Genomic DNA, 20125 nt, shown 5'->3' with positions numbered 1-20125 from the left:
GAACTATGGGGGACAAGAGAGTGTTCAGTATAGGAAATATAAGGAAGGGAGAGCAAAGGAGATGTAGTGAAATAAATTCTTATTTCATCTATCCATAGAATCACCTCTGTGTCTGGGAAGGAGGAAGCACTGCCACTGATTTATTGTTCCCTGTTAATAGGATCTCAAATTAAAGCCAGAGTTAGTTTTCTTAGTACTATAGTCAGGCAGCCTATGAGTTTAGCAGGTTTATCTAAATTAAACTAAGAATCTATTTTACTATCACTAAATTTTTTAAATTTATATTTATTTATTTATTTATTTATTTATTTATTTATTTATTTATTTAGGGAGGGTAGGAGGAAGGGGGAGAGAGAGACAGAGCTGTGAGAGAGATACATGAATTGATTGCCTTCTGCAATTACCTTGACTGGGGATTGAACCAGAAATCTAGGTAGGTGCCCCAACCAGGAATTTGACCCATGACCTTCCAGTGCATGGTGCAATGCTCCAACTCTCTGAGCCACAGCAGCCAGGCACTATGACTTTTAAAGTAATAAAGTACATTTTGAATGTTCAAATTCAGAATAATGAATAAACTTACAGGACAGCACTCATTGTTTATTGTGGAATATATAAGTTTGGTACTTTTGATTGCATAGACCACTAGTGATGTTTGCTATCTGTCATAAGAATAGTGACTTATCTTTTTCTTTTACTCTTATTGTTAATGTGTTGAGTTCGGGCATTCACAGAAAATTTTTTCAGAAAAAAATATATTTATGAGTTAGTTTGTTTTAATATTTGTAGGTACCTATCCTCTGATTTCAAGACTAAAATGAATGAGAATTCAGCTATATAGGTTTGTAATCTCTGGAAATTTAATAAAAACCCAGCCTGTACCTGTCAGTTTGCCATTTTGTTTTGATATTGAATTAATGTGGATTAAATGATCTCCCTCTTCTCTGTAGCCATTGTCAAGGATTATGATGATATGGCTTATTATGTCTCCCTGGCTTTCTGGTAAGCATTACAGATTACAAAATCTGCTCACTAAAGCAGTCTAGTAGTCGGCAGAAATTTTTGTATAAAACCCAGAGTGTATTGAGCATTTTCCACTTTGATTATAGTTCTGGTAATATAAGTCAGTTTTTAGAATCTAACTTTGCATTATTTTTCTGGGTCAGCATAATGACTGAGAGCTAAATATCAAGGGGAAAAAAAGTTAATAGCTGCTTGCTATTGTAAAGCCTGGCTCAGTGACTCAAATCCCTAGCAAGAACCCACTGAAACCAAGATGTAGGCATGGCACTTTGAAGATATTATTTGAAACGAACTGACAGGGGGTAATTTGCTATGCTACAATAAAGCATGGATTGATTTTTTTTTTCATTTAAAGAAACTGAAATTACTTGATAGAGTCTACTGTGAACAGTATAACAAAACAATAAGAAATATTTTCTTGCATTTGTGTATGAAATCCTGTCATTTTTTTACATGCAGATTTAGTGTGTAAATTGGAGAGATTGATTTTTACATTTTGCACTTGCAAAAGACACATGAATACTCAATAAATAACATGTATATATGTACATGTATATACACACAGACACAGATGCATGTATATAGATGCATCAGATATATATGTATATAGATGCATACATATATATCTGATTTGGTGGTGGGTGTGTGTGTTATTTATTTATTTATTTATTTATTTATTTATTTATTTATTAATGTATTAATTTTATTCTTAGGTAGTTCCAAAACAGACCAGTTGTGAACTTGACTCAATTTCTTCTTAGGACTATTTGACATGTAATCTTCTCCCTTCCCATGGCATTTATTTTCTTTTATTAAGTAGAGTGTCTCATTAACTGAACTAGTAGACCTGTGCACGAATCCATGAGCAAGTAGCTGCTGCCGCTTGCCTTAGTTGACCACCTGCCCCAGGCCTCTGGTAGCTCTCCTCTGCTCCTAGCTCGCTGCCTGACCTCCTGGAGCTCCCCAACCCCTCTCCTAGCTTGCTACCCTGCCCCCTCCTGTAACTCTCTGCCTGCTGGTCTGTGATCTGGTCATTACTCGGTCAGTCATTATTCCTCAAGGCAAAACGGATAATTAGCATATTCTTCTCTTATTATATAGGATGTTAGTACCTCTCCGAAATTCATATGTTGAAAGGTGATCCCCAGTGGGATGGTCTTAGGAGGTGGGGCCTGTGGGAGGTGATTATTGTACATCATGGAAGTGGAGCCCTCGGGAACAGGGTTAGTGCCCTTTAGAAGTGGCTCCCTTTCACCATGTGAAGATACAGGGGAAGGGCAGCCTTTGTGAACCAGGAGTGGGTCCTCTCCAGACACAGATCTGTGGGGGCCTTGACCTTGGACATGTTCTCAGCCTTGGGAATGGTGAGGAATAGAGTTCTGTTGTTTATAAGCACCCGATCTATGGTAGTTTGTTATAGCAATCCAATGGAGCCAGACAAGTGTCTCACAGAAAAAAAAAAAAGATGATTTAATATTAATATAAAGGCCCAAACCACATACAATGTATGTACTAAATTAATGTAATAAAGAAATGCCTTTGGTAATTATGCATATAACCATTGCTGATGTACAATATATTTTTGGTGAAATTTATTAGCATACTTCTTAAGGGAAATATATTTACCTTATTTTTTATTTAAATTAAAAATGTAGCCAACTGTCTCCTACTTAATGTATACAAAATGAGTATTTTAATGTTTGTGCATTTCTCCTAAACAATGAAAAAATGCATTAATATAGTCTTGATATATATATATATATATATATATATATATATATATATATATATATTAGTTTATATATTCTGCTAGCATTTTGGGGCTCTAGGGGAGGAGGCACAGTAGTATCAGGAGACCAGGAATATCTTTCTCCCCCAGTTTTTACAATGACTAAGTTGGGAACACTGAGATTGACATCCACAATGCAACCCTGAACAGATTTTCACTTTCTCTCTCCAGTCCTCTGTGATCTACAACAGAACTGCCCCTTACTCAACAGCAGACAGATATGGCCATGGGTCAAGGCATCCTGCTTCAGTGTTTGTCCTTTCCACAACTGATTAGAACCACATAACTTTTCTATTCTCCCAGAGTGTCAGCAGCAACGTCTATGGTCATATGCTTCCCGAACAAAGTTACAAAGGTTGCATTCATCATCCACTTGAATGAGTTTCTGGCAGCCAGTGGTTGGGAAAGAGATGTTTAGCTTCATCCTGAAGCAGCCTACAGCCAGCATGTCAAACTCGCGGCAGGCGGGCCACATGCCTCATGAATTTGACATGCTTTGATGGCACCACAAAAAAGGACAAAAGTTGAGTTTTATGCTCAGTGGCAGCAGCATCAATTTTACTGGCATGTGTACTTATCTCTTAAGCCAAATTTAGTTTATTTATGAGTTAGAATATAGAAGACAGCATTTTAATTTAGTCACATTAATCTCATTTTACTTTCCCAGAATTTACTTTATAATTTGTCCCATTTTCACTCAAGACAGTAATGCTTTGCTATCTGGGTATTTTCTGTTTTGAAGTTTATTTTTTGATAGTCTGTATTATTTTCCTAGGTCTGCTGTAACACAATACTACTAAGTGTGTGGCTTAAAATAACAGAATTTATTTTCTCACAGTTATGGAAACTAAAATCCAAATTCAAGGTATCATCAGGGCCATGACCTCTCACAGCTCCAGGAATGGATCCTTCATGCCCCTTCCTAGCTTCTGGTGATTGTTCCTCATCAAACTCTGTGTTCATGGGGTGTTCTTGCATGACTGTCTCTGTGTCTCTTGTTTACCCTTTTATAAGGACAACAGTCATTGGGTTAGGACACACCCAACTATTAATTTAAGTAACTTTATCTTAAGTAATTATCATGGTCTTATTTTCTAGATGGACATACATTTTGAGGGAGTACTATCAAACCCAGTCTACCCTCTGGACCCCCAAACTCATGTCCATCCCACTTACAAAAGTCACTCACCCACTCCCAACATCACCCAAATATTTTAACCCTTTCCAGCATGAAATCTTAAGTCCAAAATCTCATCTAAATATTAACTTAAAAAGTTCCAAATTTCGCCACCTAAATCAGGTGTGGTATGGTTCTCTCCTGGGATAATATCCTGCTCTTTTCACAGACCTATCAAATTACAAAGCAAGTTACCTGTTTCCAAAATACAATAGTGCAACAGGTATAGGATAAATAATTCTCATTGTGAAAGGGAGAAAATGGAAAGAATGCAGGGGTTACTAGTCCAAAGGAAACTGAAAATGCAGCTGGGCAAATCTCATGATATTTCAAGGCCTGAGAGTAATGCTAATATTTAAGAGATATTTTTATTAATTTTTGGAGAGAAAGGGAGAGGGAGAGAGAAACATTGATGTGAGAGTGACACACTGGTCACCCCCACCTGAGATTGAGCCCACAATCCAGGCATATTCCCCGACCGACCTGGAATCAAACTGGCAACCTCTCTGCGCTCAGGACCATGCCCAACCCACTGAGCCACACTGTCCAGAACCTGAGAGTATTTCTTTATGTTTGACCTTTTTCTATTACTTTAAACTCACTTGACACTCTGGGGCAGTAACCTAACTTTCCTGGTTTCTACATCAGTATTCTTGGAGTCATTTTCATTTCATTTTGTCCCATCTCTATTCATCTCAGTGTTTCTTATTAGTACAAAACTCTTTTTTAAAAAAATATATATTTTATTGATTTCAGGAAGAGAGAGGGACAGAGAGTTAGAAACATCGATGAGAGAGAATCATTGATCAGCTGCCTCTTGCACGCCCCCCACTGGGGATGTGCCCGCAACCAAGGTACATGCCCTTGACCGGAATCAAACCCGGGACCTTTCAGTCCGCAGAGAGGAAGAGAGAGGGACAGAGAGTTAGAAACATCGATGAGAGAGAATCATTGATCAGCTGCCTCTTGCACGCCCCCCACTGGGGATGTGCCCGCAACCAAGGTACATGCCCTTGACCGGAATCAAACCCGGGACCTTTCAGTCCGCAGGCCTATCCACTGAGCCAAACCGGTTTCAGCAGTACAAAACTCTTAATAACTTTGTCTCCTGTGGACATTCAGGGAATTCACACCATTAGACAAGAGTATCCTCCCAAGATTCTTCCTCTATAACCCCATTTGTAACCCTGTCTTTTCTTGAGCTGATTGATTGGGCCCTAAGTCTTCTGTCTAATCATTATATTATACCAAAGGACTGTCCAGCCACACCTTTGTCCTTGTTCCTGGAGCATGATTACTGGATAGACAAAAAAATTTCCAAATTAATCTCTTTTATCTCACATTTTACTGTAACCAACAAAGAGAAACCCAGCCGCACATACCACCCTTTTCTTGGAAATTTTTTTTTCAGCTAAATAGTCAAGTTCATTACTGATAAGTTCTACTTCCTGTCCAACAATGTATTTAGCCAAGTTTCCTGCCACTTTATAACAAGAATTGCCTTTCAGTGTCCATTAGCATTTCCGTCTGTGACCTCAAGAGAATCACCTTTAACATTCACATTTCTATCTACATTCTGTTCATGATAATACAGCCATAAATTTATTCTCTAAGACGATAGACACTTTTCTCTACAGCTATTATTCTTTCTGAAATACCAGCCGAATCACCTTTAATGTTCATATGTCTTAATAGTCTACTCAAGGCAATCAAGGCTTTTAAAAATCATGCATCTCAAAACTCTTCCAGCTTATTCCCGTTAGCCAATTCCATAGTCACTGCCATAGTCTTAGATGTTTGTTGTCATAGCCCCTCACTTCCCTCCCCGGTACCAAAATCAGTACTGGTTTCCTAGGACTGCCAGAATAAAACAAAACAAAACAAAACAAAACAAAACAAAACACACAAACAAAAATAAACTGGGTTGGTGAGTTAAAAGAACAGAAAACTATTCTCTCCCAGTTCTGAAGACCAGAAATACAAGATCCAGATATCAGCAGGGCCATGGTCTGATGGCTCCAGGAAGAATTCTCCCTTGTCCCAGCCAGCAAGCCTAGACAAAGGCTCCAATCTCTCCTTTATTATGTGGCGTGCTCCCGGTGTAACTCTTTGTCCCAGTTTACTCTTTTTTGTAATGACACCAGATTTTGAATCAGGATCCATTCTAATCCAATATGACATAATCTTAAGTATTTGCATCTGTAAGGACCCTATTTTCAAATAAGATCATATTCTTTTGTTACAGGGGATATGACTACTGAGGGGGATAATATACAACCTAGTGCTCTGCCTATACCGTTTTCCATTTATTTATTCTACAACTTGAATGGGATATATTTTTTTCTGAATAAAGAAGTTCTATACCTTATGTGACTCTTTATATTATCTAATATATATATATATATATATGATCTAATATATACATATATGTGTTTATATACATATATGGTATATTTTGAATATATCTAAAATATTTTTAGATATTGATTTCTGAATTTGGATTATTATCAAGAGAATGTAAACTGCCTTTTGAATTGCAAAATGGTCAGTGGATAGAAATTTTTCAATTTCTGGTAGGACTGAAAATTTAAGAGTATTGTGTCAAATGCAAAAAAAGACAAGCGAGTCTGAGTCTGGTAAGAAAGAAAGAAAGAAAGAAAGAAAGAAAGAAAGAAAGAAAGAAAGAAAGAAAGAAAGAAAGAAAGAAAGAAAGAAAGAAAGAAAGAAAGAAAGGAAGGAAGGAAGGAAGGAAGGAAGGAAGGAAGGAAGGAAGGAAGAAAGGAAAGAAAGAAAGAAAGAAAGAAAGAAAGAAAGAAAGAAAGAAAGAAAGAAAGAAAGAAAGAAAGAAAGAAAGAAAGAAAGAACGGGTTGTAGACTATATTCCTCATATGTCTTTGGCAAGAACTAGATTACCTCCTCTGAATTTTGAATTGAGCACAGTAACAGGGTAATTTACATATTAGTTATTTCCTTTCCCCTAAGCAAGTATTCTGGATATCCTCTACTCTCTTTACAATGTTAAATACCACAATAGGCATCATTTAAACATGTGCACGAGGCAGGCTTATTTTCAGGTGTTTCCATCTGTTGTGGGAATATACTTTAAGAATAGGTGCGAAACGTACACAAATTAAACAGGAAGCCAGGGAATAACAGAAAAATAATGAAAGAAACATCTGTAGGCCAACAATGTGGAAAAATGTTTGAGCGCCTGTTATTAACCACACAACCTGTTTTACATTGGAATCCTGCATAATGCCATTCCAGGGGAGGAGCACACAACAGATGTTGAATAAGATTGAAAGTAAGAAAGTGAGAATATTTAGAATATAGAGCTACTTTTGCTCACTGACAGACAATTTTTTGGAAGCATTTTAGACAGTAATCAATTTCATATATTCAATATACATATAAATAAGATCAATGCAAACAAAATGTTCTCTTTTTTTAAGTCTAAGGAATTGATCAATTAATATATCTATACTGCACCTAAATTACATGGTCATAAAAAGCAAAACAAAAAAATGTAAGATTTCCTTACTTTTATATTACATAAATGTTTTTGTTGGTAAAATAGTGTAGAAGTTTTTACAAAAATGTATGTTTTCTCATTACTAAAGTCAATACATTTTTAAAAATTGAAGGTTTCTACGTGATTGACTAAAGAATTAAATTTTAAGTAGTCTGTTGTTTCAAGTTCCAGACAATATACATTTGTGTAAGTAAATTAAGATGCAGTAAATGTTTTTATTAAAGCCTTGCTTTCTAGGGAAATTAAAAAATAGACAGTTTACAACTTTAATATTGCTGGCCTGCTTGTTTACATCTACCTACTATTGCTGAAAATTTTTTATTTTATTTAGGGTAAATGAATCCATCATCATCACTAAAGTATTTTTCCAATCAACCTATGCATTACTGTAGTTATTTTGTACTGTTTCTATCTCATCTAAACTGAAATTATCCAAAACAGTTATTTTCTTCCAATAATTATAAGTCTTATTTATTTGGGGAAATGCCAAATGACCTTATTTTTTAAGGAATTGGTCAATCTAAAGAATTTTAAAAGATAATTGGAAATCAATAAAATATTCATGATTCAATTGGCCCTTTTTTCCCACTTGGTTTTTCTATTTGTTAACTAAAAATATTTTATTTTTCAAGCATTCCCGACTTTGCTTTCCTTTGCTATCCTCACCCTACACACCATCACAAGTAGACTTCAGTCTGTTGATCTGCTTCCTACAGGTGAGCAATTTCTTCATCTGTTAGCTTTCTTCTCTGTGATCTGAATTTTACTTGCTAGATGATGGCACTCATAAGAATATGTGCACCAAAAAAATGGCTTTCTCTATATATAGCCAGGCAGAACTTGTAGACTTTATTTTTTAAAGGAAAATATCATTAAGATATTTATTCCACTACACCTGCTTTGGTACTATTAATATTTCAGAAAAAGCTGTGCAGTGTTAGGAATTGAAAAGAGGATCTAAACATTTACGTAGAGGCTTTCCAAGTTTATTATTCTTAAAGGAGTTTTAAGTGGCTCGATTCTCAATTATTCAATATGAAAAGTATTTCACTCATAGCAATTTCACTTTGGAAACAGTGCAGGAAATGTTAAGGAAAAACTGATGGAATGAAAAGTTGGCTGTTACAGGAAAGGGTTTTTTTTTTTTTTTTTTGGATGTTAGTTGTGGGTATAAAGCAACCTGCTTCACTGTTATAACCTGAAGAACGGTGTTTCACCTGACAAACTGGGTCCCCAAATTCTTTTCTTTTGAACAGGCAATTACACACCATATTAGACAAGTGCTGTTTTGTGGAATTATATTAAAGGCTTTTTTGTGCATTATCTTGTAAAATCCTTATATATTATACCACCTTAATATAGATTCCTAAAGGCAGGGCAGAACAAAAGTCCTAGGAGTTGTAATAGTTAATAAAGCTCAATTTTAAAAATTTCGAACTCAATACATTTTGCCAATATATTTTAATCTCTCAGGATGCTCTGGATGTGACAGATACTCTGAGAAAACACATTGAAATTTGAAATAACTGGATGGATTAAGTGAAAGGCAGGAAGGAGTATCTATCTCAGGTGAAATTTTAGCTCACCACATGATTTTCTGTATCTGGAGACTTTATAGTCCAAGTCTTTGAGGCATATGAATGCTTTAGAGAGATTTGTTTGGTTCCTGAGTACTTTAATCCCTGCATAAGAGAAACAAGCCTGTTGAGAAAACCAGTACATCCGGTTGTTGCTGTGCTTGAAATATATGCATGTATGTTATAGCAATCTGACAATCACTGTTATAATTATCCGTGTGACTTTACTCATGCCAGAATAAAAAGAAGAGCTTGCCTTATTTTCTGTATGAAAATAAATGGAAACTGAGGAGAAAATATGAGCAAAATTCTTAAATAATATTAGAGTTGGGACAGTTATACTTGTTAGTGTTTTTGTGGGTGATATGAAAAGTTTAACATGTGTGCGTGCACACACACACACACACACACACACACAATGACATAAAATGTTCCTGCTACCTAACTTAAATAGTTGTCAGTTCACTTTCATTAAATTATAATCAGTTGGGAAAAGATTAAATTTTGTAGAAATTTAATTCAAGGATAACAACAAGGCATTTGAGAGCATAGATTTCTTTTCAATATTTTATGTGTTCCTGAAAATCTTTCTCTCTATCTGACATCCACTTTCTTATAATGTACATGTGTATGCTCTCTGGTGCATGTATATGTCTGTGCATGTGCATACCTCTGCTTTCCCATGGCCATCTACCAACCTAAGATACAAAGCTATTTGAGAGTTGTAACTGAACCTCAGGAAACTAGAAGCTGTCATTAGAGGTTTAGTCCTCTATTTTTATATCTATGAAAATAATTTTGTTTTTAGGCAAAGCTCCCTCCATTCATTCCCACCTAGATTAGGGATGTGTTTTGTCATGTGTACAGTGGTTATGGACATAAGGATATGCATGCTTGGTTTTTATTTGCATTTCTTTGTTGATAATTAACTAACATATTGGAAGTTATCATGCTTATTTTCAAAGTATCAAGATAGTGAATCTTGCGAATATTTTTATTAACATATATGCTATAATGAAACTTGAGTTTAGAACTCAATTATCAGAGCTTTCTCAATGTAATCTTTATATATATATTTATTTTATTATTATACTATAAATATTATATATATAAAGTTTTTATATGTCTGTTATAAAATAATCAAAATAACTATACCTTTTTATTTAAATTACTACTATCTCCCAAACATATGGTTCATATAGATATAATCCTTATACTTATGAGTAATAAGTGGGTCAATGAGTTAAATATATGAGATAATATACTTTTAAAATAACCAATCGTAAAACACATAATGTATATTTATAATTTTTATACAAAATTATGTGCATATATATATGTTTTAATAATAAAACAACTATACCCAATAGATAGATATTAATGATTCTTCCATTTTTGCAATATGCTTTCCAAATGTTTAACAAAATGACCATATTTACAATAATAATTAGCTAGATAATTTTCTGTTGTGATTATGTACATTTTTATTATTTAATGAAAAAAATAAACAAATAAACATTAACAAGTATATACATTTGTTAATCCTCACCTGAGGATATTTTTCCATTAATTTTTAGAGAGAGTGGAAAGGAAGGGGAGCGACTAAGAGAGAGACACACACGTATTGATTGGTTGCCTCCTGCATGAGTAGGGCAGGGGATAGAGTCTGAAACCAAGGTGCATGTCCTTGACAAGAATCAAATTCAGTATTCTTCAGTCCATGGGCTGATGCTTATCCACTGACTAAAACGGCTGGGGCAAAATATATGTATATATTTTAACTTGTCAAATCACATAGTAAATTTTTATTCTATTTCTAGGTAGACCTTGGATTTAATAGTAGATAATTTTAGATCAAAGCATACAGTCATCTGAACCTAAAATTTTAAAATAAATCACTTATAATTGAAGGATAGAGTGAGACTTGCTCAAATTTAAATTGTTTTCCCCTTTGTGCAGACACTGTGATGCCAACTATGTAAAAGATTACACATTTTCCAACTGACTTAAATCCTTCAACATTCTAAAGGCATGAGCGAGTTCAATCAGAAAAGCACTGACACTTTCTTAAAGATTACAAGAGAGTCGCTGTCAAGGAAAGTGTACAAATTTGACTTGTTGCAATTTAAATTTATTTGTTTTTCTTATATGGTAGAATTGCCTGAAGAATTTATTTGGTCCAGATTATGGAGGGCTTTATACACCAAACTGAGCAGTTCAGATTATAACCTTTTTCATCAATGGCAAAGGAAATTGTTAAGCAGCTATCAAAAGTAAGTTTGGCAGCACAAAAGCTTCCCTTCTTTCTGAGGCTGAGCATGCAGATTTTTAAATGGAAGTACTCGACTATACCATGCCAGAGTTTAAAAGGCTGTCTCAATGGATTCTCCCTCGGATGTCAATATGAATTTCCTACAGATTAGATTTAGATTATAAGTGCGAAAATAAAGTCAGTTCTTCTATGCTTATATTTTCCCTCTGTTATTATTACTCATGAGCAATACATTTTACTTGTATTGTCTGCTCATTTTCTGGGAGTGGTTGATTATCCATTTAGTCATGAAAGTACACTCTAAGGTCAGAAAGTATTCCAAGCACCACTGCTGACACCCTTTGATCTTCATGTTGCATTATGTATGGGTGGGCTTTCATATCTTTTAGAAACACATTTTTATATTTGTTCTGATTTAAGGATGACCATGTCCAATTGTTTCACAACCCTTGGTTTGATTACATAACAGGGTGATCCAGGGGGCCAATCTCCTGTTTGTCTATATGTGTTTCCTGACCTCTTTTCCCAATTTTTTCTTTGCTTTGGTGTGTTTTAATGATTACAAATTATTAAAGCTGTTACTAGAAAAATGGCTTGTCATTGCCAGTAAAACCCATTACAAGAAACACTTCTGTGTATTTACTCTAGAACATGGATATTGAGTGTATTGATTTTGCTCAAATTTTCATTATTGGGATGACCCAATCATACAGGATAAAAAACAGCTTTCAGTAAACTTACAGCACACTAAAGGTAATGGCATAATGGTTTTAGAGAAGTAATTTCCAGAACAGGCTTATTTAAAATGTCCGCTATCTTTCCTACTCTTTGTATATTTTAAAACTATCTATAATAATAATTACAATAATAGTAGCAGTATTAGCAGCTTAGTGGTAGGAGTTGTTTTAGTAAAATCAAGCCCAAATATCCTGCATTTTATTCTGAAGTTATTTTTGAGACACTATTAGTTTTAATAGTTCTATAGGAAAAACTTCATTTGACAAGAGGCATTTTTGGTGAAAATACATATTATCTCATAGTGTGTGTGTATGCATACACATTGAGGACATTTAGCTTCAGTTTATTTTTAATTATAATATAAGTCATTTTTATAGGAATCATTTATGGAGAGAAATAGTTTTATATATATTTCCCACTTCTTTAACTCTTAAAATAAAATGTATTCTGTATTATTTCTCTCTTTAAATATGCTATATTCCGGTGTATAAGACGACCCCCTAATTTTACAGTTAAAACATAGGTTTAGGCCTATATTCGCTGTATAAGACTACCCCCCACTTCAAAGAAAAGACTTACTTTGCCGTCAAGATCTGCAGGTAATTTTTGTGCAATTTTGGTCTTTTGCCCCCAATCTTCGGTTGACTTTTTTTCGTTTCAAAAGTCGTCTTATATGCCGGAAAATACGGTTTGTGTATATAATTGATATGAAAAACACACCCATCTGTTAATTTTGGAACCATGTCCATGAGATAACTTCATTGAAACTTTAGGTCTGTTTCTAGAGTAGAGTTCTATAAATTTAATGAATAGCTTTTGAAGATTAGAATGTCATCCTACCTAATAAAAGAGTAATAGGCAAATTGACTATTACTCCAACACACAAGATGGCTGCTCCCATGTGGACACAAGATGGCCGCCACAAGATGGCTTCCAAAGGAGGGCAGTTGGGGGCAATCAAGCCTGCAGGGGAAGACAGTTAGGGTTGACCAGTCCATCAGAGGAGGGAAGTTGGGGGCGAACAGACCTTCAGGGAAGGGCAGTTTGGCAGTTTGGAATGGGACTCAGGCCTGCAGTGGAGGACAGTTTCAGGGGGGACCAGGCCTGCAGGGGAAGGCAGTTAGGGGTGACCAGGCCTGCAGAAGAGGGAAGTTAGGGGTAACCAAGCCTGTAGGGGAGGGCAGTTAGGGGCAAACAGGCTGTCAGGGGAGCAGTTAGGCATCAATCATGCTGGCAGGAAAGTGGTTAGGGGGTGATCAGGCTGACAGGCAGAAGTTGTTAAGAGCAATCAGGAAGGCAGGCAAGTGAGCAGTTGGGAGCCAGCAGTCCTGGATTGTGAGAGGGATGTCTGACTGCCTGTTAACTGGGATCGGGCCTAAACGGGCAGTCAGACATCCCTGGAGGGGTCCCAGATCTGAGAGGGTGTAGGCTGGGCTGAGAGACAAACCCCCTCCCCCCCACCCCATACATGAATTTCATGCACTGGGCCTCTAGTTAAATATAAACATGTTAGAATCTTTTAAAAAACCTATCTTCTGGGATTTCCAAATCCTATTATTTACAAAAGGGAAGGATTAGTTGCATCTGAATGAACTTTTTTCTGAGAACACCAAAAATGATGCCTGATTCTGTTTACATATCTCTAGCAATTGAAAACAAACAAGTGCTAGAAGCAAGATGAACTAGGGGATTTAACTTGGTAAATAGATGTACATTCTAGAAGAAATAAGATAGCAGGCTTGAGAGAAAATCACTAAGACTACCTTGCTTGCTTCTGACACAGACTTTGGCTTAATAGGCATATTTTCATTGACCTTCCTTACAGGATTACCACTTTGCTATGAGGATAACTTGAATTTTATATATATTCATTCATGTCATCAAAAATGGTGTCATTATCAGAGATAGGGTTAGCTTTCACAGGCAATAAAAGCATAAGGAAAATGTCCTCTCTGAGGATGAAGAATAGTGGCATATTTAACTAGTCTTGGATCTGAAATTCACAGTGTGAAGTTGCTAGAATTTTAAATTTGTCCTTGTAAACCAAACAGCTTTTACTAACTATTGCATACCAGAGCATAGGTTTCTCACTGCATCTAGATCAGATTCTTTTGGAAGCTGCATTAACTCTTTCAAGACTTTAAAATTACAAGATTTTTAAATTAATTTATGTTGATGATAGCTGCCAGATAAAGTATAAGATACAAATGCAGCTAACTAAAATGAGAGAAAATGACACATTTGACATGACAATGCAGTAGAATCAAAACAGGATAAAAGGAAAAATCTAGGAGAGAAGAAACATACCTATAGATGCTGAGGTGTAGTTTTTAAGATACTCACTGTTTTCCATAATTTAAAAATTATAAAGAGATGATTTTTTAAAAAATATAAGCTTTAATTTTAATAATAGTGTCATTGGTTTAAGAAATTTCCTCAGGGGAAAATACTCTGACCTCCATGTTTTAGGGAGATACATGACAGGCAGGATTTATTGTATTTAAAATGGTACTCTCAATAATAAATAAAGAACTTTGGATTTTTATATAAATATAGTATTTAATAAACAGATTTGATGTTACTTTACTGTATGTGTCAATTGTAACGACATTACATCCTCATATGAATGGATTTAAAATGAGTCACTTGCATGGGGTATATAATTATATATATATATATATATATATATATATATATATATATATATATATATATATATGTTAGAGTCCTGGTGCATGGATTCATACATGGGTAAGGTCCAGCCAGCCTGGCCAGGGGGAAGGGTCATTGACAGTTGATTGGCTGGCCTGTCTGCTGGTCAAACACCTGATTGAGGGAACAATTTGCATATTAGCCTTTTATTATATAAGATATACACTGATAGGCCAGATTATTATGCATTCAGAGATCATAATAATCTGGCCACTCAGTATAGGTTGCCAATAATATTTTATACCTTTTTAAATTACAGTACTTTGTTCAAATTCAGAAAAGTGAATTTTTTTGTTCTGTGTACTCAAGGGATTGATCATGAAATAACATACCATGGTGTCAGTGTCCGAACCTCAAGGGTTATAAAGATCTCAGTGCGAGGCGGCAAAGAGACTAAAAAATACTAAGAGTTGGGGAGGAATGCAAAAATATATAACTCAATGAAAAATGTTGACATGATCTTCATCTAAAACAGAAATGTTTATTTCAGAGGAAATTATTATGGCTTTTCTTTAATTATTAATTCTTGATATCTAGAATAAACTTTGAAGAGTTTCATAGATTCAATATCTACATTGCTTGTGGTCATTCTCTGTGCCTTTTAAGAGTATTTATTCTCTCTCTCCTAAACATCTAAACGGATCTTCTTTCTCAGATTTTCCCTCTTCTGGATTTCTGAAGGAATTTTTTAGTCTTTAAGACATGTGATCATATGCATTCTTATGCTTGTTTAACAATAATAAACTAGAGGAAGAGGCAAGAAGGATACAATAGATGTAGGAAGAAGATATATATTTTCCAATACAGAATTATAAAGTGCAAGATTTATCCTGTTAATATGAAATGCCAATTGAATGAATATGCATTAAAGCTTTCTGTAGTTTAGGAAAAGTCTGATGAGATGCAAGCAGAATGGGGTGGCATTGGGTCAGAATGACTAAGCCAGTGAATCATGCCAGGGCCTACTGTGCTCTGTTGGAGATATACTTATTTGGCACCAAACCTCTAGATATCTCTATTTAGAAATAATGCAGATTTGAATACTACTTGCCCTGTGGCTCATCCCAGGTTTGTGTGTTCATAAATGTTGCCCAGTACCTTTGCAATCAAGTACCAAGATGTTGTTTCTGAGACATGCAATAAACTGCTCAAATACCTGTACTAGTGTTCCATTCTCTGCTACATTAAATTTGTTCATTTAATTAGAGTTTTTCCATTCTCTTATAAATCCCAGCCAGTTCCCCTATGCTACTGTTTTATTTATTTATTTATTTATTTTTTGCATTGCAACATATGTTCTTTGGCTTGCAAAGCTGGTTTTTTATTACCCTGAAAGATGCATACTTCTGTGTGATGAGTGTTTCACTTTCTAATCCTTTCACCTGGATCATGGTTTGCCTGCTCTCCACTGTCTGTTGAAACTCTGATCATCCTTTGAATTACAATCAAACACCAGTTCTTGTAGAAAGCCTTTCATCATATTACAGGTGACTTTTATCTGTGTTTTTGCTGTGATAAAATATAATTTATCATTAATTATTTCCCTATGATAGTTTCAAAGCTTCCCCCCCCCCCCCCCCCCCCCCAGTTTTCAATCAAAGAGTAAACTCCTAGGTGAAGAGATATAATCACAGACTGGAGGATTTTATTTTATTTTTAAAAATATATATTTTTATTAATTTTAGAGAGAGGAAGGGAGAAAGAGATAGCAACAGCAATGATGAGAGAGAATGATTGGCTGCCTCCTGCACACCTCCCACTGGGATCAAGCCTGCAACCTGGTGCCCCAACTAAAATCAAACCAAGATCTCCTGGTTCATAGGTTGACACTCAACCACTGAGCTATATCAGTCAGGCTAGACTGGAGGATTTTAGGTAGATGGACTTAGGTTCATTTACCATAAACCTCTATTTGACATAACACCTATCCTACTATATTCTGTTCAAAATGCCTTTCCTTGAAAACTGCATTATGGATGATTGAGTATAACTCTTTAACTGCTGAACTACACACATCTAATGTCCCCACTGAATTTGAGCCGTCTTTACTCAGCTCAGGCATCTGAGCTGTATTTCTTTCCTTGGAGAGACTCTTTCAGAGCCCTTTTTTCACAAAACAAAACAAAACAAAACAAAACAAAACAAAACAAAACAAAACAAAAACTTGCTCCATTAGAATAGTATTGAGCTTCAGAGCCAGTTCTCCTCAGGGTACCTGTTAAAAAAGAGATGGCCCCATTTATCTGGGCCTGCACTTCCACACATCTGCTGCTGCCCCAGGTGATGGCGGAAACTACAGTATGAGACTGGGGGAGGCAGGCGGCTGAATTTTGAATGTTAATTTCAGAGCAGTGTGCTTTGGGACATAATTACTATGCTTGTGCCATAGATTCCCTGTGCATGGTTTAGACCCTCTCTCTCTCTCTCTCTCTCTCTCTCTCTCTCTCTCTCTCTCTATATATATATATATATATATATATATATGCAAAACATCAAAATGATAAAAAGAAATTTGATGTGATAGTAGCACGATAGATAGATAGATAGAGTGTGTATATATATAATATTTCTGGTGCTGTTACATCAAATTTCTTTTTATCATTTTGCTCTTTTGCTTTTATTGATTAACTTAAGTTTCCATTTAACTTAAGTTTTCATTATCTCAGAGTATTATTTTCATGATATCAATATATATGCCCAAAACTTCACTCTGGTAGACATATCCAAAGGGTTCCAAACACTGAAAACCACCCCTGAAGGTGTACAGCTGGGCTGCATGGTGAGTGCAAACGTGCCAATCCCCAAACACGCAGCTGCAGTGGGATTCAGTTGAACATGACACAGGCCAGTGGTTTCTGGTGTGTGAATGCAGCCCTGGCGATACACACAGAAGCATTGTGCGATCCAGGTGCACGCAGAGGATTAGCACTTCAGAGCTGCACTGCTTGACTATTGATAGTGTTATAATAACTTCCTCTTCCCCATGTGCTCTCTACCTATCAAAAGCAGAGAGAATGGCATTTCACAACCGAGGGAGGTAAAACCGAGAAGCCAGATTTGCAGTGCAGCCACCTGAAAACGCATGCTTGTCTCACAGCATTTTTATTGTGCATTATGTTTCTAAATTATGACTTATTATGGGCAATTATTAGGGAAAATTATATTTCTGCAGTCCTATGCCTAGGGTTTCATCATTATATCACTGCCGGTGGGAATAGGCATCCTCCTAAAATGACAAATGAGCATATTGTAACAAAATGCATGATTCCCCTCATATCAGGAAATTCAGGAAGCAAAAAGACATCCCCCGTCTGTGTATTTGTTGTACCCGTTACTTGATTAGTAAAACAATATAGATCACTGAGCGCAGGTAAGAAACACAGGAAATACAATGTAATAGTTGAAATACTACTTAGTTAATAAATGTGACTGGTCCTCAGATGTGACTTTTTTCCTTATGATTCCTTCCCTTCATAAGGTATTACACCAAGCTTATTAAAATTGTGCTAATATTAAGGCTGGCAGGCATGTGAACACTAGCAGGCAAAAAAAAAAAAAAAAAAAAGTGTGTGATAAAATTGTAATATTAGGATACTCATTTCTTTTTATTCTGATACAGTGGAAAAAAGTTTTAAGACAACTTTCTGACACTGTCTCTAGAAATGATATTGAAAGTGAAATTTTTACCCTTCTTATAGTCAGAGTAAAATCAGGTTTATTTTTAACTAATATGCTAGTAAATGGGGACATAGAAGTCACAAATGGAAATGATTTGAATGAGTATAGATTGGTAAGGTGCTATTTTCATCGAATGACTCGCCCTAGTATATCAAGTGTAAGGGGCTTATAAGATGGTAAAATGTAGTAAGTAAATAATAATCAGCATCACCAACAAAAGGAAGAACTGTTGGTTGCAAAAGTGACGATTCACAGAATGCCGCAAATTATATCAACTTACTGAAACATTCATTAGAGCTTTGTTGGACTATATTCTGATTAGATCTCTATTTTAGTATCGATGTTTTCTCTCTGTTATGTTAGAATATGTTTGGGTAAATCACAATTTGTTGTGCTTATAGGGAAGTATGTGTGTATGTGTGAAATTGTGTGTGCATGTGTAGTGTGTGTGTATGTGTATATATGTGTGTGCTGAAGAAGAAAAAGGCAGTAAAAGCAAACTGCTGTTACACCATTAGAATTTTTTATTAGGAAAGTAGTATAAATGAACTGCCAGTCTACATTCTGGGCTCATCTGTTTGAGGGTAGATACTCTGCGATGGGTGCCTAGTTTACATTCTGTGGAGTTAATATCCAGAACACGTGTGCCAGCCATAAGTGGAGATGTTTTCTGCTCCCTGCTTTTCTAGACAGCTAATTAGGTGTTATGAAAGCTTATGTTAGTGAAAAAAAGGTAAGTTTGAAATAAAAAAGAAAAATGAGAACAAATAAAAAACAGACTTCCATTTATAGAGTTGTCTACTTGGAAACAATGCTAATTTTAAGATGCTGCTAGAAACATTAACAACCACAACAACACTAATAGAGGAGCATAATTCCTATTTAAAGCAGAAATAAAGCCATTTTGTGAACAGCCATTAAGCAGAGAAAACTCTCAGATGTCCTTCCCCCACTGGCCACAGCGCTTTAGAACTTGCTCATTCATGCCCTGACTTATAGGTTTTGGTTTTCACCTTTCTAAGCCCCAATTATTTCCTCGTTATAAAAATTAAAACAGATGCATATCTGAAGTTCTAATGATAGGAACTATATGCATATTTTCAGATTTACAAATGTGTGGGCTCCTGAGGCAGAAAGCAAGTTTGAAACCAAGGAGAGGAAATCCTTTTATGTTTTCTAATATTTCCCTAAGTGGAAACAAATTAGTTGCCAGGCTTCTCTCTTTGGGTGGTGTGGTTTAGTGTTTCCAAGGCTGGGAAAATAAACTTAACTTCTGATTTGTGATAAATTCTCCCCTGAGAATGAGACGGGTTAGAATAAAGACATAGATTTAGTCTGAAGTAAGAAATTTCATGGACTTGTTTCTGGAGATGTCTCCTTTGCAAAGAGTCATGCATATTATTAGGGATAATAACATGCATATTATTAGGAATGCATGATCCATTGTTGAAATGGCCATGCATTCCTAATAATATGGTGATTTTACAATGTTAAAATCACACTGTAAGCATTAAACATGGAGTCCTTTATGGGAGATTGCTAAAAACCAATGACTTAAGATCAGATAATTTGATGCTTTGCCTGAAGTTTTTTCCTTACATATATACTAGTAATTCCCTCAATGACA

The 20125-nt window shown here is 35.5% G+C and overlaps 1 protein-coding gene across 4 annotated transcripts in view; it reads left to right on the top strand.

The window, feature by feature from the left end:
- Positions 1-20125, top strand: part of PCDH17 (protocadherin 17) — a 96982-nt gene that overhangs the window by 70146 nt on the left and 6711 nt on the right. For 3 of the 4 annotated variants that reach the window (XM_084879962.1, XM_084879960.1, XM_084879959.1), the window contains one exon: positions 8154-8237. The exons of the other annotated variant lie outside the window; for it this stretch is intronic. In XM_084879962.1, the coding sequence (XP_084736088.1) occupies positions 8154-8237 (84 nt within the window). The remainder of the gene's footprint in view (positions 1-8153; positions 8238-20125) is intronic. 4 annotated transcript variants of the gene reach the window in all.

This window comes from Pipistrellus hanaki, assembly GCF_964339955.1.
Source record: "Pipistrellus hanaki genome assembly, chromosome: 3".
Taxonomy (NCBI): domain Eukaryota; kingdom Metazoa; phylum Chordata; class Mammalia; order Chiroptera; family Vespertilionidae; genus Pipistrellus; species Pipistrellus hanaki.
The sequence above is the reverse complement of the archived record's forward strand: the minus strand, read 5'-3'. Positions and strand labels throughout refer to the sequence as shown.